The sequence below is a fragment of the Heptranchias perlo genome, chromosome 1, assembly GCF_035084215.1.
Source record: "Heptranchias perlo isolate sHepPer1 chromosome 1, sHepPer1.hap1, whole genome shotgun sequence".
NCBI classification, from domain to species: Eukaryota; Metazoa; Chordata; class Chondrichthyes; order Hexanchiformes; family Hexanchidae; genus Heptranchias; species Heptranchias perlo.
The window spans coordinates 61,377,361-61,403,890 of NC_090325.1; the positions used below are offsets into that span (position 1 = coordinate 61,377,361).

At 39.5% G+C, this 26,530-nt stretch overlaps 1 protein-coding gene across 4 annotated transcripts; it reads left to right on the top strand.

Moving 5' to 3' along the window:
* Positions 1–2,225: 2,225 nt before the first annotated feature.
* LOC137329316 (insulin gene enhancer protein ISL-1) lies at positions 2,226–11,488 on the top strand. Of its 4 annotated transcripts, none has more exons than XM_067994427.1 (6): positions 2,226–2,447; positions 3,343–3,532; positions 4,789–5,045; positions 7,383–7,669; positions 8,631–8,798; positions 10,317–11,488. In XM_067994427.1, exons 1-6 carry the CDS (start codon positions 2,420–2,422, stop codon positions 10,431–10,433), a joined length of 1,047 nt encoding a protein of 348 aa, XP_067850528.1. In that variant the 5' UTR covers positions 2,226–2,419; the 3' UTR covers positions 10,434–11,488. The 4 variants fall into 4 exon arrangements, with proteins under 4 accessions (XP_067850528.1, XP_067850536.1, XP_067850513.1 ...); XM_067994435.1 differs by having other exon boundaries at positions 7,386–7,669; XM_067994412.1 differs by lacking the exon at positions 10,317–11,488 and having other exon boundaries at positions 8,631–9,125.
* The last annotated feature ends 15,042 nt before the right edge of the window (positions 11,489–26,530 follow it).

Sequence of the window (26,530 nt, forward strand, 5' to 3'; positions counted from 1 at the left end):
AGTTCATAGTCCAGCGCTTCAGCCTGTTTCTGTTTTCAGCTCAGTATTCCTGTGTCTATTGGTCTCTTTTTACTGGCATCCATGCATCTTAGCTGCGAAGAGTTTAAAACGTAACTGCTCTGTTTGCTGACAGGATTGCGCTGAGTCTTTTCGTTATTCGTTCATGGACTGTTTGCGAGCTTGTCTATTTTGCACGTCACACACAAAAAAAGTGTGCACAACGGAACAGCGTTAGTAGGCATATGGCCTCACAAGTATGAAAGGTGCTGGCGAAATGTTAGTGATTCTCGTCTGTTAAAGAAAGCGGACTGTTCGGTGCTTGCATTAGCCAGCATGAATTTGCTCTAAACAGAAACAGACCATTTCATTGACAAATCATTCACATATATAAGAATGGTTACAGTATTATTCAAAATGTGCAGAGAATTGCAGCTGTCCATTTGATTTAAAGGGTTTCCATTCGTTTCAGCAATACTTCCACCTTCCTTGTATTTAGTTGGGGCGGTCAAATGCGTAGATCCCTAGGCTAATGAATTCATGTCCCATCTAAAAGGGCATTTAAAGCTTGTGTGTGGAACTGTAGAAATTAACAGGTTATGTTGTGAACACGCCGGACCGTTTTGCTCCAGAACACTATTCCAGCCTTTGCATGAATTCTGAATTGCTAAATCGCGGATATCAGTAAAATTATCTATTCCTATATTCAGACTCAATGTTACCCTTGGTATCATTTCAATCAAACGTGCTCTTATCGAGGTGCTTTTTGCGTATCCCAGGTGTGAGTTTAAAAGCTAAAATTCCTACACCCTCATATTTTGGAAGCAGCATCGCTCTTGCAAAGTACTTTCCCATTATTTTTATTGTTTTTCATTAAACCGTACTTTCGCCTTTAAATGATACTGTAGAAAAGTATGGAGTAGCAATAATCTTCAGTTTGATGCCAGCTTTCTTACCTTAATGTTACTGCAATTTTCTTACACGTGGCACTTAATACGGATTGGCAAACCTCGGACGTGCAAACTCGAGAGAATTGATCAGTTCTTATGCTGCACATCGCATTCCTGTCCTGAAGCACTCCCCACAACCTTCTCCAGAAAAGAACTAAGACAATGGATTATCTACAGTGAGCGTTTCACTATAAACTTGTCCCGTGGAAACCCTGGGTATAACAAGATGCATATGTTGCCCTCGCATTTATTTGTTCAAGAAAAGATATAAGTCGTAAAACAGTCAATTGAAAACAGTTGTAGTCGCATTTTATTGTTTGGGTTTATACTGTGTCTGCATTAGAAGCAGTATCACATATAACAGAGCTGGCCTCCCTTTTGCTGCACACTGACCTTGCCCTGCACTTCACTAAACACCTAAACATAACGCAGTAAAAAGATATAAAAAATACACCCAGTTGTGTGATTACTATAACTAATTCGTAATCCTACTTACAACCCTGCAAACAGGATTTTGTAAACATATGTTTGTAAAATAACATTTCCATATCTCATGGGCTGTTGTGCTGAAAACCATATTCTGGAATTGATTTCCATCAGGCAAATGAGTTCGGATTCGAGATACTTATAGCGTGGAAAGTTTAACTCTGCGATTTAAACAAATCTAAAATAACAACAATAACGTTGAATCTTTCAGGTGTAATGAACGCTAATGGCCAAAGCTCAAACATCTCCACCACCGCCTCCCCCCCCCCCCCCATCAACAATGTACAAATACAGGTACTGTGCTGCTGAATGAATCGGTGTACCAAAACGCCAAATAGAAAGGGGACGTTAAAAGAAGGGAAGAAGCAAGGTAGAAGTAAAAGATCAGGAATCAGAGGCGAAGTAAATAGCAAGAAAAAGAAAAAGCGAGCAAAAAAAAAAGTCGGGACAAGAAAGGAGAAAGCTGGAGCGCCCAAAGGTTACGCGATAGGAAGCTGCAGCAGCCCTGGAGCCCGGCGCGCACACACTCGCAGCCTCTCCGTCAAAGACAATGCAAACAGCTGGTGCTGCCCGGGTCGAGCCCTGGACCAATCGGTGCGTGGGTGGGTGGTTATGGTGGTGGTGGGTGGGGGGTGTAGATAGGAGAGGGGGAGGGGAAACGGGGGAGACGGCGTGCGTCTGACGTCAGGCACGCTCTACGTCAGACCAATGGCGAGGGGCTGGAGGAAGCGTAGGCAGAGTGTGTGAGAGATAAGGAGCAGTGAGCATGAGCGGCAGTACTGCGCACACCGCGTCTCTGCACAACCCCATCCCCAGTGTCTGGCAGCAACAAGCCGTTCCGACCGCACACCTCCTAACCGGCCCTACTCTGTGGATATAACCAAGGACCCTGCCTACCCACCCCCCCTTCTCAACCCCCACCCCCCCAAAAAAAAATTCCAAGGGGGGAAAAAAAAGAAAAAAAAACTTTTACATAATAACAAGAAATGGGAGACATGGGAGATCCACCCAAAAGTAAGTTTTCTTCATTGCTGTTGCATTTCGAGGATCTGATTCAGGTGCTAGGAGTTGATTAGTTTCGCAGGTCAACTCCTGTAGCTGTAACTTTACTGTTACCTCTGACTTTTTAAAAATTGCTCTTGAACATTAATTACTCCGCCTAGTATTTGGGTTTATTTTGTATGTTGTACAGTAATGGTCTCAAGGTTCAGGTAAAAGATGAAAAGACTTGCATTGAATCTAAATTGTTAAATGTATTCCCACCACTGGCGATACGTGTGAACAAAATAGCTTCGTAGCAGGGTAGAGTTGAAGTAAAATAGTGCCAAACAATTTTTGAGCATTTGGATTACTTCTTTCAGACTTGTCAGATGTATTACAGATACACACGTCTGATTATTCAGGATCTCTGCTAAGATAAGCAAAATTTGATACTGCAGAATAATTGTACTTTTTCTGCTAATAAAATTCTGATTGTAATAGTATAATGCATGGGCTAATTCTGGACTATTTTAACATTGAATAGATTTAGCTCATAGTTTTAAAAAAGTTTTGCATGCTTCTAAATATTCCTCATAATTATTTAAAAATGAATTCAGAAACCTACCCATGCACGCGTTTTGCTGAAAACAGTGTGAAAATGCTAAGACAAAAATGGAAGTTTATTTTTCTGCTGATTTAAAGTATTTGTTAAGTAACTCGCTTAGTACTAAAATATACATTTATCTGAATTCCAGTTATTGTAATCTCTTATTTTGGACAACACCATGTTACAAAACAGCCTGAAATATATCTTTAGATCTATCCAGTAAATGGAACAGCTATATCAAAAAACTATAGTCGAATATATGTCTGATAGAATAAGCCAAGCCTTTGATCGGTTTCACACCATTTTCATATCAACTTACAGAAAAACGGCTTATTTCACTGTGTGTTGGTTGTGGGAATCAGATTCATGATCAGTATATTCTTCGAGTTTCTCCGGATCTGGAATGGCATGCCGCTTGTCTAAAATGTGCAGAGTGTAATCAGTATTTGGACGAAACGTGTACCTGCTTCGTTAGGGATGGCAAAACATACTGCAAGAGAGACTATATTCGGTGAGTGAAGATCTTGGATTTTTAAAATATAGCATATATTCCACTTCTATTAATCTATGCTGTCCTTGCGCTGTCTCTAAATACCCCCCCCCCCCACCCAGTATTAACCCTTCGATAGCTGTCTTCCTATCTTTTTTACCTTATCTTATCTCAACTGGCGAAGTAGACGAGATCAAATTGCCCATTATTTGGCAGCAAACAATTGACATATTTAGATAATGCGACTGTTTCCTTTAGTAAGCACAAACATCTGTGTACTGAGAATATGTGAATCTTGCCGCTCCTGGTTCTGTTATCCACAAATCAGAGCTTTAAAAACGTTTATCACTGGAGCGGTTGTTTAACTGTTTACGAGTGACAGCAATTCGTTAAAACCCATCGCTGTCATCAGTTTAGTCTGTGTATTTCCGAATGTTTGTTATTGTGGATTGGAAATGAGGCATGTGAACTGAAATTGCAAATCAGTTCCTATGAGCTCTGTCATATGGAGAATTACTGTACTACAATGTGATCTTTTACAACATAGCAATTTTCGACCAGTATCAAAACTTCCAGTGTAATATATTGTGTGCAAGCTGTTGTGTTGATTTGCACGGCTTTTACCATTGATTTAAAAACACTTTGTATTATTTTCCACTAAACTGAGGAAATCAAGTGTAAAATGAAGACGGTTGCCGTACACTGAAAACAAACTAAAATACGCTATCACCAATTGGAATAGTGACGTTTTATTAAGAAATGTTCCAAAATGACATTTTTAGTTTGGGTAAAAAAATATTTTTATTTTGGATAAGAAATGAAAATCTTATCTTTACGATATCAAATAGGACTAAACAATATGCAAGGATTAAAATCATATTAGAATTTACACAATCTGAAAATATGTAAACAAACGATGTATCTTCACGTTAGACAATATGCCAGCTACCTTTATGTTTATGGATTATGAAATGCATGCTTCAATTATTATTTTTAAAAGCTTTCACGTTATGCAGAATTGTATCACGGTTTAGGGGACGTGTTCAGGGTTAAAATGTTCGGATATTTCACATTAGGATTAATATGAAGTATAATTTGGTCCATCGTTTGGTTTGGATTTTGTATGTTATAAAAGAAACTGCAGAATCAAATCAAAAATAATTGTGTGTCGGCTTCTTAGGTCTAAAATCACCTTATCTCTTTGTATTAAAGTGTATGACATACTGGAGGCACTTTCGACCCTTTAGTAAAAGTCTTTGGTGCTTTTTGACTTGCAGATTGTACGGAACTAAATGTGCAAAGTGTAATATAGGATTCAGTAAGAATGACTTCGTGATGAGAGCTCGCAGTAAGGTGTATCACATCGACTGCTTCCGCTGTGTGGCGTGCAGTCGCCAGCTCATCCCCGGTGATGAATTCGCGTTGCGGGAAGACGGACTCTTCTGCCGGGCTGATCACGATGTTGTAGAGAGGGCTTCGATCGGCCCAGACCCCCTCAGCCCCATGCATGGCAACAGACCCCTACAGATGGCGGGTATGTACGCTTTCAAAACTCGGTTTTATTTGAGAGTCCATTCATACGTCATGTAGTGAAAACAACTATTTTATACACACTGCCTCCTACTTCTGTGCAATGTTTTGAACTTTTTTTTAACGTGTAAACGATGTACAACCGTAAATAGTTTCGTGTTGTAAAGTTCACATTTTGAATTTCTGAATGTTTAATGAAATGCTTCAATACATACCGGAATGTATGGTTTGGATCTTGACAATGGGCTCTGTACAGGCGAAAAACTCAGCTAGTGTCATATATTTTGTATCCGATTGTGTATTTTATGTTTGATAGTATTCAGGATATATTACAAACAACAAATGTAGGGAATGTGAATTTGAACACGCTGTCCTTCCATGATAAATGTCTGAACTAGTTTTAAAACTTTTATTTCGAGAAAAGAACTGTCTCCTGTTACCCTTTTGTTTTAAGTTGAACTAATTTAATTGTCAATAGTTCGAGATAAAAGTTTTGAGGAAACCTGGTTTCTATTATAAATGTTCCCATCGCTATTCAAATGAGTTAATCAGATGCCATCTTTATATATACAATTTTGTAAAGATTTCCCATGAATTTGAAGTAGACAAATGAACATTAGTAGAGTTAAAATATTATAGCAGAACCATTTTCTAGTAATATATTTGTAATCAATGCATATGCTTTATAAGTACAACTTCCTATTGATGTTTATGTAAATGAAGACATTGCCACTAACCTTAGAATTTGAGATATGTTTTAAGGTTTCCCGATATGAGATATGTTTCCGATTTGAGATATGTTTAAAGGTTTTCCTTTATAATCCAAGTATGTTTAAGCAGTCTTCATGAATTGATATATCAGTTTATATCACTCATATTATCTGATGTAGTCTTTTGTAGTCAGCCAGGGCTTTGTACGGTCCTTTTTTTAGATCTCATCCTCCGCCAAAAATAATCGGAATACATTTTGCCCTTATTAAAATACACTGCATTCCGAAAGGGAATCGATTTGGAATCTACATAATTATATGTTTGAAGACTTTTCAAGTGGCGTCTGTCGAAATTGATATTTCATTCCAGTGTAAATATTAGATCTTATTGTTACGCAGCGATAGTGCTGGATTCCTTTTTGTTCTTTGCAGCAGGATGTATTTCGGAGCTGCCCAGAATTGCAAATATATATGCTATGTAAATGTAACTTTGTTCAAGTAACATGTTTGACATTAAATATCAAATTACATCACCCCACTGATAATGCTGAATTGCATTTTTCACAACACGATCTGGTGCCTTTTTACAAGCTTTAATAACCTAGTTAAAGGGATACCCCCCCTCCCGCTATATGTACTATAACACGTTGTCCGTTTTATTAAATCTTATTAAATATACTGCAGTATGTTTCTTTTCAGAAACGAAAAATTATATTGATCTATGATCATAAACTAACGACACTTAAATACAGTACTGCTATATAGAAAATTTTATTCAAACATTTCCATTTAGATCTCTTTTACAGAGAACCATATTTCAGGGAAACATGATTGTAGCCGGACTTTTGAAAATCTAATTTTACCTGCTGCACGGTCCACAGAACCTTTCATAAACACATCAAACGCTGTAATTCTCTGATCACACCCTTGAAACTTTGCGGGAGCCCCGTTTATCACATCACATATCTGATTGCATAGAGCGTGGAGTCTAGCTCTACATAATGCAAAACAAAGTTGCTGCAATACAAACTTGCATACAACACCGGCAACTATAGCAAAAGCGACAAGTCACTCACGGCTTGGCGTCCTCCACAGAGTCGCTAATATCAGCAATGTGCTTATATCCGAATTGCATTTGAATGGACTTGGCTGTAATTAGTATTCAGATAACTAAAGAATGCGGTGCCTCCGTTGAAGCCGAACCTGAAACCCAGACCTATAAACAATTGTTTCTGATTCATTTAAATTTAATTGGCTCCTACAGCTAGTGTAGCGTTATCGTATACTAGAGATATTTGAGATTTTATTTATTTTGGCTTTTCGGCCTCATGCAGTTTAATCAGTTTTGGAAGTCATGCCGGACAGTTCTACGATTACTTTTAACTTGATTTTATTGTCACCTCAGACCTTATGTTTCATTTAAGACCAGATTCTCCGAGAAACTCGAAATACGCTTGTTTTTTAAGGCCTGCTTTAATTGCAAATCAGTTCACGCAATCCCATTAATATGGCTCGAAGATCGTTTTAAGATTTAATTATATTGTCAGAACAAACATTAGACCATGGTTCTGTTGCCCATCATGCTGTTCAACAAACTTAGGATCTGTTGCCTGTTTTGACCTATTTTACAGCAGAGCCCATTTCTGCCCGACAACCAGCCTTGAGGCCGCACGTTCACAAACAGCCGGAGAAGACGACTCGGGTGCGGACAGTTCTGAACGAGAAGCAGCTCCACACGTTACGGACTTGTTATGCAGCGAACCCTCGGCCCGACGCGCTCATGAAGGAGCAGCTCGTGGAAATGACAAGCTTGAGCCCCCGTGTCATTAGAGTTTGGTTTCAAAACAAGCGCTGCAAGGACAAAAAGAGGAGTCTCCTAATGAAACAACTGCAACAGCAACAACCCAACGACAAAACAGTAAGTGCTCCTGCCTTCTTAAACTTTCATGGAAGCTTTGTCACGAAAAGTGGCTATTTCCGTGCAAGCTGTAACACAAACGGTTGAAAGCATTACTAGCTATCCCATCATGTTTAAAACCTGAACTTTTTCAAAATGAATGATACATTTCTACTAATAAAAATGCAACGGTCCTTATTTCCCATTTCAAATACACTGATGTTTGAGTTAAATAATATCCTTCCAGTTCACGTTAACATTCTTGGTGCATCCGAATTACTTTGTAATACTGTATGTATAGCGTGAACGTACCGTTTTTAAAATTAATGGAATTGTTAATACAGATGAAAAAATACATTGTGTTTTTCTGGACTTTTGAAATGTTGGGTGGGTCAATTAAAATGCAATTCTTTTAGAAGTTTGTCTTTTATCCAGCGCCACTAGATTTAGGGCAACCCCCTTTATTCTTTGTATCGAAAACCAAATAGTAGTGGGTTACCTTAAACAGATCAAAGATGTTTTTGAAGTGAATGACTATCATATTTCCAAATCTGGAAATGGCCTTTATTTAAATATATTACAAACTTGTGGTTGTGCTTCTCTCTTGGCCTGTACTGGCTACAATCGCTGTTCACATCATTAGCATTTCCCAGTCTATTTTGTGCATGAATTATCAAATTTGAAGATCATGAGAGGCTCCTGCATTGAATATTTAGTATTGTAATTCACCATTTTACTGTTTCACATATGAAATTATTTGGCTAATATACGACAACTTGCATTGGGAGAGCTCAGATTTTATGCTGCAATTTTGCTGGGTGGCAGGGATTGGCTAACATGAAATTTTAAAGTGTTAACATTACATAGTGCCCTGTTAAGAAGGCTATGTTGAGGTTCATGCTGTGTTAACTAAAGAAAGAAAGATGGATGCGTACTGTGTTAATAAAATGAAATAAAATATACTATTGGCTTTTTTTTAAAGAATATCCAGGGGATGACAGGGACCCCAATGGTAGCTGCCAGCCCTGAGAGACATGACAGCAGTTTGCAAGCCAATCCAGTGGAGGTGCAGAGTTACCAACCGCCTTGGAAAGTTTTGAGTGACTTCGCTTTGCAGAGTGATATAGAACAGCCTGCATTTCAGCAACTGGTGAGTGCCAGCAACATGCAGAACACCATCACCACCACCACAATACAGACTGCACCAGAAATCACTGCAATCAGGGGACCTGCTACACACCAATCCATATATAGACAATTCATGGATATAAAAATTGCAGAATCCCTCTTTTGCCAGCCGTAGTATTTTCGTTTTGACGACCATCAAGAATGTAGGGGAAAAAAAACTATTTTGTTTACCCAAGCTTTCATCCACAGATTCAAATAGATTGTGTTTAACATTATACACTGAAGATGACTGTTGTCTGAAACATACACTTCTGTCATTTTATTACAAATATTGTCAAATAGACATTTTAAATCAAATGTTTCAGATTCAAAACACTACTGATCATTTTAATGAAGGGGGGAGGTGGGGGGGTAACCCAAGGGGTTGAAGACAGGGTAACTGAACCATGGGATAAGCAGATTTCTGTTTAAAATACAGCCAATGAATATGAAACAAAATGGATGCTGTTGCAACATTTTCTCAGCTTTAGGTTTAGTGTTATTAAAAGTGGCCGGATCGGTAATAAGGAAACCCCTTCCACCAGCCTTCTGAATAAATATTATCTGTGAAGAATGGAGCTGATGGTACTTTATTTCACCTAACTCTTTTGTAAAGGTGAATATAAGGTGTCCAGCTTTATATGATCACAGTGATGGCAGTTTGGTCACTGAATAATTGGGCATAATTTAATTGTTTAGAATGTACTACACAGGCTGTTTTATATTTCTTAAAGTATTGCAAACCCACAGTTACTGTGCTGAATTAAAGTATAGTCTAAATTGTGCTTCCCTGTGGTACATAACATAAAATATGTTTGGGTTACTTAAGTAAAAATATTGGTATAAAGGTGTATGCAAAACACATGTGATGTACAATAAAATGTCTCAACTTTGTAAACCCATTTCAGTTTAACTGTTTGAGGCCAGTAGCAGCCCCTTTGCAAGGCGTCCCAAAAAAATGATAGAAATATGTCCTGCCTTTCCTATTGGGAATACACTGCACTTTCATGTAATATATATTTATATATATTTGGTGGCAGGAAACATTCTCTTGCTTCAAATTGCAAAGAAAGTGTGGTACTCAAGGGGTTAAACAGATATGTGATGTTTTACAATAAATAATGAATTGCTGCAAAATATATTAATTCGTAATGTACTTTTGGAAAAAAATGTACCATTTTACACCATTAAATGTTGTTGCACTGGGAAATGCGACTAGGCCTACCTGTGCTTTGCTATGCGACCTCAATTATATGCTTTGCCATTGTTTTCAACTTAGAGATATATAGCAGTTTAAAGGTAACTTGGCAAAAAGCGCTTTCTGTTTATTGTAATTTGATTGTCATTAATGATAAAATTATTGCAAACCATTGTACAACCATAGTTACAAAAGTCAAAAATATATTTTTTAATGAACGTAATTTTCTGATATGTATGACTTTGGATTAATAACAACATTCTAAAGAGGCTGGAGATCATTGATTTGCTATGATTTTTACAGGTTAATTTTTCAGAGGGAGGGCCAGGTTCTAACTCCACTGGAAGTGAAGTAGCGTCCATGTCCTCCCAACTCCCTGACACACCAAACAGCATGGTAGCGAGTCCTATAGAGGCATGAGGAGCCTGAACTCTCAGTGCAGCCCTACAGAGAGCCACGAGGAACCCTGGACCCTCAAAACTCTCTGGCCCACACTTTTTTTTAAAAAAAAAGTTCATGCAACCTGGTCCATGTCTGATCAGAAAGCAGCCATCATCCGTTTGCACGAAGTCTCTGTGTTCAAACAACCAATGTTGTACCCTAGCAACACTGTGATGACAATCAGACACTAGAGTGGGATCTGGCTACAAGTGCAAATAGAAGAGACTCCCGAGGCATCCGGGACTTCATGCAAAGACATTTTTGAAGATATAGAAAAGGATGTATATTCGAGTGATCCTGAGGGATGTGATTTGAATGTGTTGCAAACACAAACAGATAAGATGATCCAGTGGAGAGACTATAGTCCCAACATCTTCAATGGTGCTGCCTAGAAAGGACATCAGTGGGTCAGCTTTGCCAAAAAAAACCCCAGAAGAGTCCTATACATCTGCAAAAAGTGGACTGGAAAGACAATCGTGACATGCAGAATGTACCACAGTCTAAATAGTTCAGTGACTGTCCTATAGGATCAGTTCTGAAAGGTATAGTTGCATTTTTGCAATGCTTTTAGTTGACCTATAACTAAGGACTATTGGATCCTAGATCATTAGCATGTAGCTGGTTCATGAGATTACAATCCCTGCAATTAAAGTATGAAGGCAACTACTGATATTTCATTTTTTTAATTAAAAGCTCAAGCATTGCAACAAGGTATACCTCTTTTTGCCACAGCTTCGTGGGATTTGTGTGTGAACTCGTGTCCGTCCAGAATTCTCCCAAAGATGTGTATACTCCTAGGTTAAAACAGTTACCAACAATGGTTTTAGCCACAGAAAGAAACATTTTGTTTGTTCTTGTACTGCAAAAATTATAAATAATTTATTATTTATTGTCGACAGACTTGCCACTTTTCATGTCTTTTTGACATTTTATGTTTGCTGAAGTAAAAGATGTACTGTGGTCTTTGGAAAACATGTCTAATTTTATGTGTCCTGTCTTTTCTTGAAGATTATGTAAAATAAAAAACCCGCCATATGTAGAAATATACCTTCAAGATTATTTCACTAATAAAAACTTTGAGATAACTGAAAAATCATTTGAGCCCTTTGCAGATTCTGCCATTACATTTTGATAAATTAGTTTGGAGAGTTAATTGCTTTTAAATCAATTTTTAATTCCTTTATACTTAAATGTACTTACCTAAAGATGACATGACTAATTTTAATTAGGGGGCAATTTTAATCTTTTAAAGACTGGAAGCAATAAATATTTATTTCTGTGCATTTTCCTTGTTAGAAAACAGTAAAGATAACATATCTGTGATAGCTTTGAAAAACGCATTTAATTAATTTAATTAATTTAAAGATAAAGAATGATTAATAAATAAAATTTTATTCCAAGTCCTTTTTTAATTTTAAACTGTTACTCAGAAATAATATCCTTACCACTTATTTTCTTTTCACCTTCTTTTGTATTTCATCGTTTTACTAGCAACTGAGCACAAATGTCGATTGATCAGTGCTGGTAAGTTTGGCTGTGGTAAGCTTGGCACAGCAGGTTTGGAAAGACCCAGTATTGGCAAGTAGAACGTGTTGGCGGTTATTATAACAGTATGTCTATTGATATGATTCCTTTATAAGGGTTGCGGTGTGTCTGATAAAAGGAAGTCTTGACATTCAGTGCTGCTGATGTGTTGTTTTCTTTCTGTATATGGGTAAACACTTCTGAGCCAAACATATAGGATAGGAACAGCGTCTGCTATATATCTGTGGCTATCTGGTTAACAAGACACTTCCCGTGACACGTAACACCTTTAAATAAACAAGCGACCATTTAAATTGACGGCGGGCAAATAGTTCTATCTCAGAATTAGACGCCACAGTTCGTTTTCTTGTGTGAAACTATAGATTGATATGGACCAAGTTGTAGTTATATGATACCACAAAGATACTGGTTGAGCGTTGCCTTTAACAGACTGTTATCGTAATATTTTGTGAACACATGGTTGTGATGGCATCAGTTACTAGGAAACAGCAGAGTCATTGGGAACTTACATCCGCTCTCATCACTGCAGAATCTCTCCCAACTGCTGGGGCCAATTGATTTTTATCAAGAGTCTGGCAACTTCCTTTCCTAAAAAAATCAATCCTGAAAGTCATGGTTTAAATTCATAAAGATTATCACTTAGATCCTCTTATACTATACAGGAGACGTAATACATCAACGCGAAGATTGTTAACATGTTAATTTAGCAAATAAAACCAGAATAAAGTTTGATTTTAAAAATGTTCCCAAAGGTCTGTTACAAACACACTGAAACAACAACAAAAAATCAGCAACGGAAGTTCTAAGCAGGCAGGCGGATAGTTTCTCTCGTCAGCCCATCTTCATACTTCTCATTTACATACATTTTAATTTTGCCCCTGGCAGCTCGAAATGGCTTATACATTGCGTATGTCAGTAGTAGGCAGATTTAACTGAATGCCTATCAGTATGATTTCGATAGTCACTGAATCAATCTAATGAGCCATCAAAATAGACAATTGCTCCCTCACTAACCATCCGGTCTGCGCTTATCTTCCTGACCTTCTTTGTCCATTTAGTTTGCCCCTTGCAGTATTTTCAATTTAAATTCACGGTTCAGAGCACATTAGATGCCAAGTCCACCTTCTTTACCCCAATAGCTTAATTTACTCCCAATCATAATGTAATGAATTACGGCCACAGCAGAGTGAAGCTACAGTAAAGCAGGGTGAAGAAATTGCCAAACTGCTTTTTGTTCGGCGGTGATCAACGTTCAGAAGTTATTGTTAAATCGGGGGATAAGGAAAGGCGAGATAATGACAGGAGTTAAAGGAAACCCGTTCCTTTAAGGCATGCGGAAGAAAGAAACTTCGCTACATTCATTAGAACTTTAGATGATTGGATGACCTACTCTTGGGTAGCAAAATTCAAGAAAGTGTATATTGTGAACAATGTGTGGGCTCAAGTAAAATGTGTTTTTTTTTGGGGGGGGGGGGGGTAACAGTGCTGGCTGTATTATTCAGCAATAACCGAAAACTCAGGCAAATTTTGCTGCACTTCATAACTGCGGTATTCTAACATTATATAACCTCTCTGTATACAAAGAGTGTGATGTATAGCATTGAAATAGATTTATTGCAAATGAATAAACAATTGTTTCAACTATTTACAATTGTGATTGGAAAGGTAGCGGATGGGATTAATATTTAAATTGATCTTAATTGCATTATTTCGATTGTACACGTTAAATACAGACTTTTGGAAATATCAAGAAACTTCACGCCTTTGATTGTCAAGGGCTTCAAAAACAGAAGCTTAAGAGCGCGACTAACCAAATGAATAATGTGTATTAACGTTCAGGCAACCCGTCTGTAGAAGATTTATTAAGGTCGATTGTGTTTAGAAATATGCTCGGGTTGATGTACGCTTTATGAAAATAATGTTTTTGTAAAGTTTGTTAATGAGTTGTACAAACATTTTTTTTAAATGCCTCTATTCCTAGTGACCAATGCGAACTTGCCTGGGTTCTTCTGGTGGAGGTTCCTGTTCTCAGTGTTGTTTGTCCTGATAGTGGAACAAGCCACTGAATGACAATGTTTGAGTTCAGGCGCCAGAAAAACAAACTTTACAGCTTGGTGTCCGAGCATTTGATGAACGATCCCTTTATATACAACTCAAAATACGAGGCTTCCCAACCAAGCGAAAAAAAGTATCCAACATAAAACAAGGAAGTGAGGGGTCTTTCAATTTCCATGTACTTCTATTAAATGTTCCTAATTATTTCTTACTGTAATTCGTCAGCATTAAAACAGTTTACATCTCCTCCCACCTTCGGCTGTGAACCGCAAGTCGTGTTCTTTTGAAGTCAGCCCCGTGCTAATGTGATCAATGTTATGTTTACTTAAAACCCATACCTAGCTCTTTAATTTAACTGAAAAATATATAATTATTACCCACAGACAACTAAAACATAATTATGTGTTGAGCATTTTAAACCAAGCTTTTGACAGATAATGACAGATATTCAAATGAGGATACAATCTGTAAGATGTTTCTCTATAGCACCAAATCCCAGCCTTGTATTTCACAGTAACGTTGCTGTTGTGATCTTCTTTATCTACAAAATGTTCAAAGCTAAATTTTTGAATATATGGAACGCTCAGAATGCTGACTGGTATTCAATGTGATGTAATAAAATACCTTTCCTTATACTATAGTTACACGTTATGAGAAATCGAAATGGCCAATATATTCTCTTCTAAAGTGTATATATATATTAAAAAAAAACGTTAGACTATATATGAGTAAAGTAAATCGTTACTTATACCCTTCCCGTCGTTTGGTTGGGAACCATTAACTTTAGTTTGGTGTCCATTTCCGAAAATCGCCTCTTCTTAAGACTGTGAAACTGCTAATTGTGTTTGTAGCCTCGGGATATTCTATATATTTAAGGAGATCTTACAGAAGCGAAAACAACATTTAAATCCTCCCAGTGACATATACGGCCCCAGGGGAGCAAACTGCACCTCGGAAGAGGAAGATGATGTGTTTTGTTTCTTGTTACCATTTTTTAAGACTGTGTGTGTGTGTGTGTGGTGGGGGTTGGGGTGGCGCTGATCACGTTTGAAACAGGTTGGTGTATCTTTGAGCCTAATCAAAACAAGTTGACTTGTGAGGTCCTCACGTCTAGACAGAGCTGGACTCTCGGCGGCTCCTTATCTGAGAACGGAATCAGTTCACAGAGGCTCTCAATGCCCAGAGCTAGGAGCTGGCATTCCGGGACAAGGGGACCTACAGCTCACACTGACACAGCTACCCAACCAGACCCTGTCAGTGGCAGACTTTCGTACCAAGAGAATGTTATTCACTTTGGTAACAATTTCACAATGCTCTGGTCAGTTGACATATCGGTAACCGTTAAAATGTGCATACTGAGACTATAAACTGCGGTATCCTTCTCAGCCTCCCTCAAGACCCACTAAAAGATTCACTGACCAATTTCAATTTTATTTCCTGTATTAACAACCAAGTCGTCTAGATGAACTCGACTTCATTTACAAATATATTCTCCTATTATAGTGGCATGAAATCAGAGAGTGTAGGGAAACATTGAATTAAATGAGACATTGGATTTTATTGTCTTCAGGGGTTTTAATATAAATTAATACTACGTACTAGACCACCGGTTTAAATATTTTTGGTAATGTTTCCCATTTTAAGTTACTTCTTTTGACTAAACTGTGCACATTCTCAGGGGCGTCATGACCCACGTTGTATTATCTGCACATACCAGCTGCTTTACAATGATGGGGCAGCTGCTGTATATTTCTGACTAAAACAATGTCCAGTACTGTGAAGTAATAGGTACCACAGATCTTTTTAAAGTTGGGGTGGTGGGGGGGTGGTGGAGGGGAGGTCTGTGCCACCTTTTAAATATGCCTGTCCACACTCATGATGGAGCAGCAACCTCATAATATACCGCATATACTTGACTCGTTGCATTTCCACCGACTGGTCAGATTAAGCAGTTACAACATTCTGTGAGCCGCTTTTTAAATTTGTACCGTGAAGCTTTTCGGAGTATTGACATTTGTTTTGAACATCATTTTGAATATCAAGATTTCTTTATGAAAATTATTTTGTAATAATCCCCCCCACATACAAAGGGATCACCTTGAACTCTGCCCGCAGGCCTTATGATAAAAACGGTTTTGTAAAATACTGAGAACATTTCAAACACAGATCTTTCATCATAAAAAGGGATTGGGTGGCTCTTTAAACTGCAATAACAAATACGTGAGTTTTAAGTATAAAATTATATTGTCTTTACCAAAGCACATTATTGTATTAAATATGCGTTGTCTCTGGTATAGGAACTTTGTCAGATTAGCATCGAATCTCTTGTAATACCAACCCTGATGGCACGCAATGATATATGAACATATTTCAGAAATAAATTATTTGATTTTGATCATTTTAAAAGCTGTCGTTGCTATACCACGACACCGCAAACGCAGACGCTAATGCAAGTGGCATATAACTAGATGTCTTTTAATAAGAGCACAGACTGGGGGAGGGAAGGTGGTTTATAGTTTTGTGTAATTGGACATAATTAGCTGCTTGTGCAACATTAGCAGTTCACAACAGCGTATCAGACTACTGTAAAATACGTCCCTTGTGTGGTTGAGGTAGCGGTTTATAGGTTGTATTTTACTATACAGGCCGAATCAAAGCCAAGGTATTACAATGTGACTTCTAGCTTGTCTTATACAAAACTATCGAACGATTTCATGTTGGTATCAGGATAGCTATTTCCCTCTCTCCACGTTGTATTGCCATATACCAGCAGTGGCCGGAACGTAAACCTTATTATCTAGCATGCTTATCAATATTGTCTAAACGTTTACGAATATGTGAATTTACCCCTAGCCCCAGTGGGCCGGATTTTTCCCTTGAGTATTTTTTAAACTGACTCTTTCTGTTGGGTTACCTGGTGTTTATTTTGATATGTCAGGAATACAATGTGCTATTTGAAACGGGATAGAACCAGCAGGTATGGAGATGCAAACCAGGCACGGGAGGGACACTAACCTCTCCCAAGCCATTAACATCATAGCAGGCAGAGCTGTTGCATTCATAATATTATTAAAGTTTCCACGTGAACGGGGACCGCCACTCCATCATTAATAGCAAATCCATAAATAAATTCACACTCACTGAAATCTACAGTAACGCGGAGGCTGTGGCCTCAACCCCTTTGTGAAATTAATTAAAAATGAAAAAAATATATAAATTTAGTATTTACCATCTGATAAAGGGACAAATTCTAAAAGCAGCAGAGAGCGATCTAATGGAACTGTTTTAAGTATGGCGCGGGCAACAATGTTTTTCTTATACATATTTTCCTGGAACATTTCTCTGTGCGACGTTTTACAAGAGGAAAGGGTCTCTAAATATAAATAAACAACCAGGAGTATTCTACAGAGTCCACCCCCAAAACTGTACCGATTGGGAATCTCTGACCGGAATGGAAAATGCTATTAATATTTTTAGCATCTTTCTTTCCCCTTGGTTAACTGCCTTCACTAGGAGTTTCCCGTGACTTCCTGACAATTGCATATAGTTCATCTATTATTACAATCGTGTGAAATCATGGCCAGGGGTAGCCTCGATGCCCTACATACACTTCCTACACGACTGCCCCACTCCCATCCGAAAAAAATAAATCCAGCCAATTTCTCGCGATGTTGTTTATTCCCATTGGCGAGTCAAGTTTTCGCATCCGCGTTTTGTTACTGTTTTGGGATTAAATATTTACTGGGTAACTTTTTTTAAAATATGCTTTTTGGTAAAATAATTAGATGAACCAGCCCTTTAAAGTCGCATGTAAAATGTGTGATGTTTGTCAGTGTGAAATGTGCAGACCAGGAGGACCGTTGGGCTAAACTAAAATAAACGCTGTTATAAGCAATATGGGACTAATTCAACAGGGGGTATTTAAATTACACCTAGCACAGCAAATAAACAAAGTACCGCCACAAGTCATCTGCTGTGTTATATAAGTAGTTCTCCATAAGGAAAGTTACAAAGCAAACCATATTGATGTTTTATCACACAAAATCAGCAAACATTATGCTTTATGACCTCGTCTGTCATCAGTGCTATTTTAATATCACTTAATGATAGCGCCTCTCGCATTAAATATAGAACAGCACATGTAAGACAAACTCCCTGTCTCATATGAATACATTACTCGGTTAAGTAGGCAATGCCAGCTCAAAAAAATACGAAGAAAGAAAGCCACGTGTTAGAGGTAGCAATGCACGCTTTAATAGATCAGCTCACAGCAATATAACCCAGGGTTTCAACGGAGAAGCACCATCGAGCACTTTGAAGCACTGATGAATATAGATATCATAATTCTATATCTCGGCTGCCATGTTACTGACTTCTAACATAAGATAATAGTTCTGATGTATATGATGTACCCCAAACTTAATAACAAGTCAATCTGATTCTGTTACATCATTTACGAGGCATTTAATATAATCTATGTTTCTACTGTACCGCTTGACACAAGATCAGGTATAAAGTGTCGCTACTTCCTTGATTACATAGAACAAATAGGAAGTATTTAAAATAGTCAATCATTGTTTAAGTAACCCGGTATTCGTGGTGTTACATTGCATCCTAACAGTGCGCTGGACATTCGGATATTGCGATAAAAAGGGGCTGGAAAGATATGTAGCAAGATACATTAAAGCTATTAAGAGTGACAAAGAACCAGACTGTAACAGAAATAGACCCTCCTATATTTATCGCCTTAGGAAAATAATTGCTCTCTGAAGATGCTTAAGAGCACAGGCTGCTCGCTGTGTTACTGTATTGCCACTCAGGAGAGTTGAACAGCTACTTTACATGATGACTTTTGTCCCATTGGATCAGCTTTCACAAGCTGTCATTATAGCCTTCATACCAGTATAAATAGGTAAGATAATTCTCATCACTGGAAGCATATCAGTATACAGTGAAGGCACCATGCATCAAATTGGCATGTCAATTATACTTATAACCCCAAATTATAACTTAATTGAAGATCAATTTTCTGCAATATTTTGCAATTACTTTTTCTCAAAAGTAATAAAGGCCCACGTTGATATATAGATCCAAATTGCTATATATATATATTCTTTCTCTCTCTATAAATAGGGAACTGTCAGAAGTTAGGCAATCACAAACTGAAGAAATCACTTCAGAAGTATGATTACTTTAGGTTTTCAACTACACGCATGGCCCTACCGTCCATTCTAATACCCAACATCCCAAAAGGCATGTTTATATCGAAGGAGTGCTATCGTCATTGACCAATTTAAATACTTCCTATTTGTTCTATGTAATCAAGGAAGTAGCGACACTTTATACCTGATCTTGTGTCAAGCGGTACAGTAGAAACATAGATTATATTAAATGCCTCGTAAATGATGTAACGGAATCAGATTGACTTGTTATTAAGTTTTGGGGTACATCATACACATCAGAACTAAGTATTATCTTATGTTTAGAAGTCAGTAACAAGCCAGCCGAGATATAGAATTATGATATCTATATTCATCAATGCTTCACCCGCAATTGACAACATTCTTTAATATAAACGCATGGGACATGTATCCTCCCGATGGCGTCGGAAACCTTAATTTTCGTTGGTCTCATGAACTGCCATTGGAGTCACTTGGATTCCCTCCCTTTTAGTCACCATTCGCGGCTCTCTAGCCTCCAATAGACCTTGATTTGGAGTAGTGGCAAGAAAAGCAGTGTACCGAGGTCATGCGGCTCCATCTAAGTGCCGGTCTCCTGAGACCGAACTTAAATGTAAAAATGTCTATATTGTCTTGGAGATTCATTCCACAGACTAAAGGTTAAGGAGAAGTTAGTCTTGTTTGATTTCAACATACCAGTAATAAGAACTGAAGACCCATTTGCATCCTTAGATGGCAATTAGCTCACTAAATGCTGCTTTGTTGGTATCTGGCTAATGTAATTAAGATGTCTTTAAAACACAATGACCTGACCTTTCTACAACAGCATCGAACTTGGTGCTATTTGTATTGTTGCAAATCGAGAGATTAACAAAAAATATGCCTATATATAGAGAGAATATTACACTAAATAAATACTAAGGCAGAAGAAAACCATGATCCAGAATGGTACATTAACATAAATGCCATGTAGTAATTATGTAAATGAACCACAATATTTGGCGAGAGTCTTGTTTGATTTTCTAAGTTAGTGTAATTAAAAGGAAAATTACAATAATTAAACAGTGTAAGTGCTATGATTGAGAAACTTCTAGGCTATATTTTCTGTAGAGGTAAAATGTATTTCTCAAACAGTCATTGATTAGTTGAATAGAAAAAAACAAAACTGATAATAAAAAGGTCAGTTTGCACTTATCATGAATAGTAGAAATGATGCAGCATTCCTCTAGTATGCTCTGTTCATAGCAAGCTGAAATATTGAACTTAAAGAACAAACTATTTCTTTCCCTGCAATGTTTTCCCATTCTCTCCAGAACTCATGTTTCCATGAACACCACTAGCCCTCCAGGTACCCTGCCAAAGTGACCATTCTTCAAGTGTAACCATAGATAGTGAATGTTACAAGCTATTCGATCATGATCCTGCCCTCAGCTGACATCCAGACATTCCACCACAGCCATTGGACAGTGATCAGCCTTGGCTGATTATTTCCCCCCTCCATAGCCCAGGAACATCAAGACCAACTCTAATATACCTCCACTGTCTCAGTGGAGGCCATCCAGCACAGAACAGGAAATGAAGCCTGGAAACTTTCCAGTCGGTATGGTTAAGTACCACATTGTGCAGCATATTTATTCATTCAGCAACAAACTCTTTTTGTTGAGTCCAGAATTTAGCTCTAGTGGAAAACTAAATACAATTATAACAGTCTACACAATATATATGAAACAAAATCTCACACTGTTTGCCGAGTGTATTTATAAACGTTGGCACAATAATGTGCACTATTTGTCTTGCACAGCAATGATGGGGAAATTTTGATATTTATTGTACTAATGCATTTGAATCACCAATTTGATCCATAACTTCCAAGTATATGATTAAGGTTTGTGATGTCTTTTCATGTAAATTTAACATACATTGCTGACCACCATGAATTTAATTTATGCACAGCCCTTTCTGCCCAGGTGCAGGTTTTTTAAAAATGAAAGATGAATTGGATCATGGAGACATTGCTGTGAAATGGAAAATGGCACTGCATTCAAACCTTTGAATCTAATAATTATATTTCTTTATTTATGCTGCTAGAATTAAAAGAACCTGGAGAATTTTACATACTCCAAACCATTTATACTAGACACATACATCTACAACTTCATAGCTCTGGCTTTGTTACGGACAAATATTTAATTCAATCAATATATATGAGGAAGGAAGAGGCCTGGGTAAAATGAAACTTGAGGTTGGGTTAAAGATAAACATAATGCTGCAGTTATATGGCAGTTTCCTACATTACAACAGTGATTACACTTCAAAAGTACTTCATTGGCTGTACAGCGCTTTGGGACATCCTTAGGTGGTGAAAGGCACTTTACAAATCCAAGTTCTTTCTTTGATTCTAAGAGGTGCAGTATTAAGTGAATTTGTAGCAGTGCCACACGTGGGCATCTGTGGTTATATTGCCCACTTGTATAACTGTTTAATGGTGGGAAGGCAGAGTTCATTGCCTGCACATTAACATGGAGCTGTGGTCACTGGCCTCTTCTTTCTCATTAGAAATTAAAAGATAAATCAGATCTTACATCTTTTTTTTGTAAAAGAAATGAGAAACTTGCATTTATATAACGCCTTTAACCACCTCAGGATGCCCCAAAGCACCTTGCAGCCAATTAAGTACTTTTGAAGTGTAGTCACTGTTGTAATGTAGGAAATGCGGTAGCAAATTTGCACACAGCAAGATCTCACAAAACAACAATGTGATAATGACCAGATAATCTGTTTTAGTGATGTTGGTTGAGGTATAAATACTGGCCAGGACACTGGGGAGAACTCCCCTGCTCTCTTTCGAAACAGTACCATGGGATCTTTTACATCCACCTTCAAGACTTAAATTTTATAAAGGTAGCAATGCCTCTGTACTTGATCCATTGCACTAATAGTACAGGGCCTCCTCTTTCAGCTACTTTCACTGCTGATGCCAAAAGGCTGAGTTGTGAAAAATTGGCAAAATTGAACTGCACATTTGATAGTTGCAGTGCCAAAATCTGCAATGCACCCGTGTCAAATGCTCAGTTTAACTTGTGCAGTGGACACAGTTGAACAGTTTCTGAATAGAGTCCAGTTGTGGAGCTGAAATGCTGAAAATTTTAAGCTGTCCTCAAGAAAATATCCTCATATGTTGGATACCTTGTGATTACGATAAGTAGATGACCCACTTCAGTGCGATAAATAGGTAATGATACAATTGATGGCTTCACAGGGAGCGTGCCTTGGGATGGTCTTCTACATTAAAAGGTGTTATATAAATGCAAGTTGTTGCAATTAGCAATTTTTTGTTGTGAATTAAACTTGTGGACATGCATGACAATAACATATGAAATGGCTAGGAATTGGCAAAAAAATGTTTTGAAAAAGCAATTTAAAGATCGCATGTGTTGATGTTGGGTGAGGACAACAATAACAACAACAATTATTTATATAGCGCATTTACCATAGTAAAATGTCCCAAGGCACTTCATAGGGGCATTATCAGTCAAAATTTGACACCGAGCCACAGAGAGATATTGGAGCAAGTGACATAAAGCTTGGTCAAGGAGGTAGATTTTATGGAGCGACTTAAAGGAGGAGAGAGAGGTAGAGAGGCAGAGAGGTTTATGGAGGGAATTCCAAAGGGAGGGCCTAGGCAGCTGAAGGCTCGGCTGCCAATGGTGGAGTGAAGGAAATCGGTGATGGACAATAGGCCAGAATTGGAGCAGTGCAGAGATCTTGGATTTTACAGAGATAGGAAGGGGTGAGGCCATGGAGGGATTTGAACACTAGGAAGAGAATTTCAAAATCGAGGCATTGACGGACCAGGAGACAATGTAGGTCAGTGATCACAGGGGTGATGGGTGAAAGGCACTTGGTGCAAGTTAGGATACAAGCAGCAGAGTTTTGGATGAGCTCGAGTTTACAGAGAGTGGTAGATGGGAGGCCGGTCATGAGAGCGTTGGAATAGTCGAGTCTGGCAGTATCAAGGGCATGGATGAGGGTTTCAGCAGCAGATGGGCAGTGGCAGGGGTGGAGATGGGTGATGTTACAGAGGTGGAAGTAGGCAGTCTAGGTGATGGAGAGCATACAGGATTGTATTTAGTCCTGCTGCTCCCTACAGTTATAAAGCATTCCAACACTCCCTGCGGGAGAAATTGGTCATCATTGTGCCTGTTTTCCAGAAGGAAAATAGAGGCAAAAATTTTTCACGGGTTATGCCCTGCGCCCCAAAGATGCCTAAAAAATGTTTAATGCCATATATGTCAAGGGCGGTCATCGGAAACAAGCATTATGCCCCTTGCATATGTTACTTTACATAGAATTGCATAGAATTAACAGCACAAAAACAGGCCAAACAACATACCAGTGTTTATGCTGCACACAAGGTTCCTCCCATCCTATTTACTTCATTTTACCCTATCAACATATCCGTTTATGGGAGTGGGTGACCGCCAGACAGACTAGGAGGAACAGGCAGGCAGTGCAGGAGTCCCCTGGGAGTGTGGCACCCACAAACTGGTATTCAGTGTTGAATACTGGTGAAGGTGTTGACACCTCGGGAGAGTGTAGTCAGGAGAAAATCCATGGCACAGTGGGAGGCTCGGCTGACAGGGAAACAAATGCACTCCTCCTCACTAACATCTGGGGACTTGTGCCAAAATTGGGAGAGCTGTCCCACAGACGAGTCAAGCAACAGCCTGACATAGCCATACTCACAGAATCATATCTTTCAGCCAATGTCCCAGACTCTTCCATCACCATCCCTGGGTATGTCCTGTCCCACCGGAAGGACAGACCCACCAGAGGTGGTGGTACAATGACATACAGTCAGGAGGGAGTGGCCCTGGGAGTCCTCAACATTGACTCTGGACCCCATGAAATCTCATGGCATCAGGTCAAACATGGGCAAGGAAACCTCCTGCTGATTACCACCTACCGTCCTCCCTCAGCTGATTAATCAGTCCTCCTCCATGTTGAGCACCACTTGGAGGAAGCACTGAGGGTAGCAAGGGCACAAAATGTACTCTGGGTGGGGGACTTCAATGTCCATCACCAAGAGTGGCTCGGTAGCACCACTACTGACCGAGCTGGCCAGGTCCTGAAGGACATAGCTGCCAGACTGGGCCTGCGGCAGGTAGTGTGCGAACCAACACGAGGGAAATACTTACTTGACCTCGTCCTCACCAATCTACCTGTCGCAAATGCATCTGTCCATGACAGTATTGGTAGGAGTGACCATCGCACAGTCCTCGTGCAGACGAAGTCCCGTCTTCGCACTGAGGACACCATCCAATGTATTGTGTGGCACTACCACCGTGCTAAATGGGATAGATTCAGAACAGATCTATCAGTTCAAAACTGGGCATCCATGAGGCACTATGGGTCATCATCAGCAGCAGAATTGCATTCCAGCACAATCTATAACCTCATGGCCCAGCATATTCCTCACTCTACCATTACCAACAAGCCAGGGGATCAACCCTGGTTCAATGAGGAGTGTAGAAGAGCATGCCAGGAGCAGCACCAGGCGTACCTAAAAATGAGGTGCCAACCTGGTGAAGCCAAAACTCAGGACTACATGCATGCTATACAGCGGAAGCAACATGCTATAGACAGAGCTAAGCGATTCCACAACCAAGGGATCAGATCAAAGCTCTGCAGTCCTGCCACATCCAGTCGTGAATGGCAGTGGACAATTAAACAACTAAGGGGAGGAGGAGGCTCTGTAAACATCCCCATCCTCAATGATGGCGGAGTCCAGCACGTGAGTGCAAAAGACAAGGCTGAAGCGTTTGCAACCATCTTCAGCCAGAAGTGCCGAGTGGATGATCCATCTCGGCCTCCTCCCGATATCCCCACCATCACAGAAGCCAGTCTTCAGCCAATTCGATTCACTCCACGTGATATCAAGAAATGGCTGAGTGCACTGGATACAGCAAAGGCTATGGGCCTTGACAACATCCCGGCTGTAATGCTGAAGACTTGTGCTCCAGAACTAGCTGCGCCTCCAGCCAGGCTGTTCCAGTACAGCTACAACACTGGCATCTACCCGACAATGTGGAAAATTGCCCAGGTATGTCCTGTCCACAAAAAGCAGGACAAATCCAATCCGGCCAATTATCGCCATGAGTCTACTCTCAATCATCAGCAAAGTGATGGAAGGTGTCGTCGATAGTGCTATCAAATGGCACTGACTCACCAGTAACCTGCTCACCGATGCTCAGTTTGGGTTCTGCCAGGACCACTCGGCTCCAGACCTCATTACAGCCTTGGTCCAAACATGGACAAAAGAGTTGAATTCCAGAGCTGAAGTGAGAGTGACTGCCCTTGACATCAAGGCAGCATTTGACCGAGTGTGGCACCAAGGAGCCCTAGTAAAATTGAAGTCAATAGGAATCAGGGGGAAAACTCTCCAGTGGCTGGAGTCATACCTAGCACAAAGGAAGATGGTAGTGGTTGTTGGAGGCCAATCATCTCAGCCCCAGGACATTGCTGCAGGAGTTCCTCAGGGCAGTGTCCTAGGCCCAACCATCTTCAGCTGCTTCATCAATGACCTTCCCTCCATCATAAGGTCAGAAATGGGGATGTTCGCTGATGATTGCACAGTGTTCAGTTCTATTCGCAACCCCTCAAATAATGAAACAGTCCAAGCCCGCATGCAGCAAGACCTGAACAACATCCAGGCTTGGGCTCATAAGTGGCAAGTAACATTCATGCCAGACAAGTGCCAGGCAATGACCATCTCCAAAAGAGAGAATCTAACCACCTCCCCTTGACATTCAACGGCATTACCATCGCCTAATCCCCCACCATCAACATCCTGGGGGTCACCATTGACCAGAAACTTAACTGAACCAGCCATATAAATACCGTGGCTACGAGAGCAGGTCAGAGGCTGGGTATTCTGTGGCGAGTGACTCACCTCCTGACTCCCCAAAGCTTTTCCACCATGTACAAGGCACAAGTCAGGAGTGTGATGGAATACTCTCCACTTGCTTGGATGATTGCAGCTCCAACAACACTCAAGAAGCTCAACACCATCCAGGACAAAGCAACCCATTTGATTGGCACCCCATCCACCACCCTAAACATTCACTCCCTTCACCACCGGCGCACAGTGGCTGCAGTGTGTACCATCCACAGGATGCATTGCAGTAACTCGCCAAGGCTTCTTCGACAGCACCTCCCAAACCCGTGACCTCTACCATCTAGAAGGACAAAAGCAGCAGGGACATGGGAACAACACCACCTGCACGTTCCCCTCCA

Coding starts and splice junctions, on each gene's coding strand:
- LOC137329316 (XM_067994412.1), top strand. CDS start 2,420: ATGGGAGACATGGGAGATCCACCCAAAA. Junction 2,448..3,342: donor CATGGGAGATCCACCCAAAA/GTAAGTTTTCTT, acceptor ATCAACTTACAG/AAAAACGGCTTATTTCACTG. Junction 7,670..8,630: donor AACAACCCAACGACAAAACA/GTAAGTGCTCCT, acceptor TTTTTTTTAAAG/AATATCCAGGGGATGACAGG.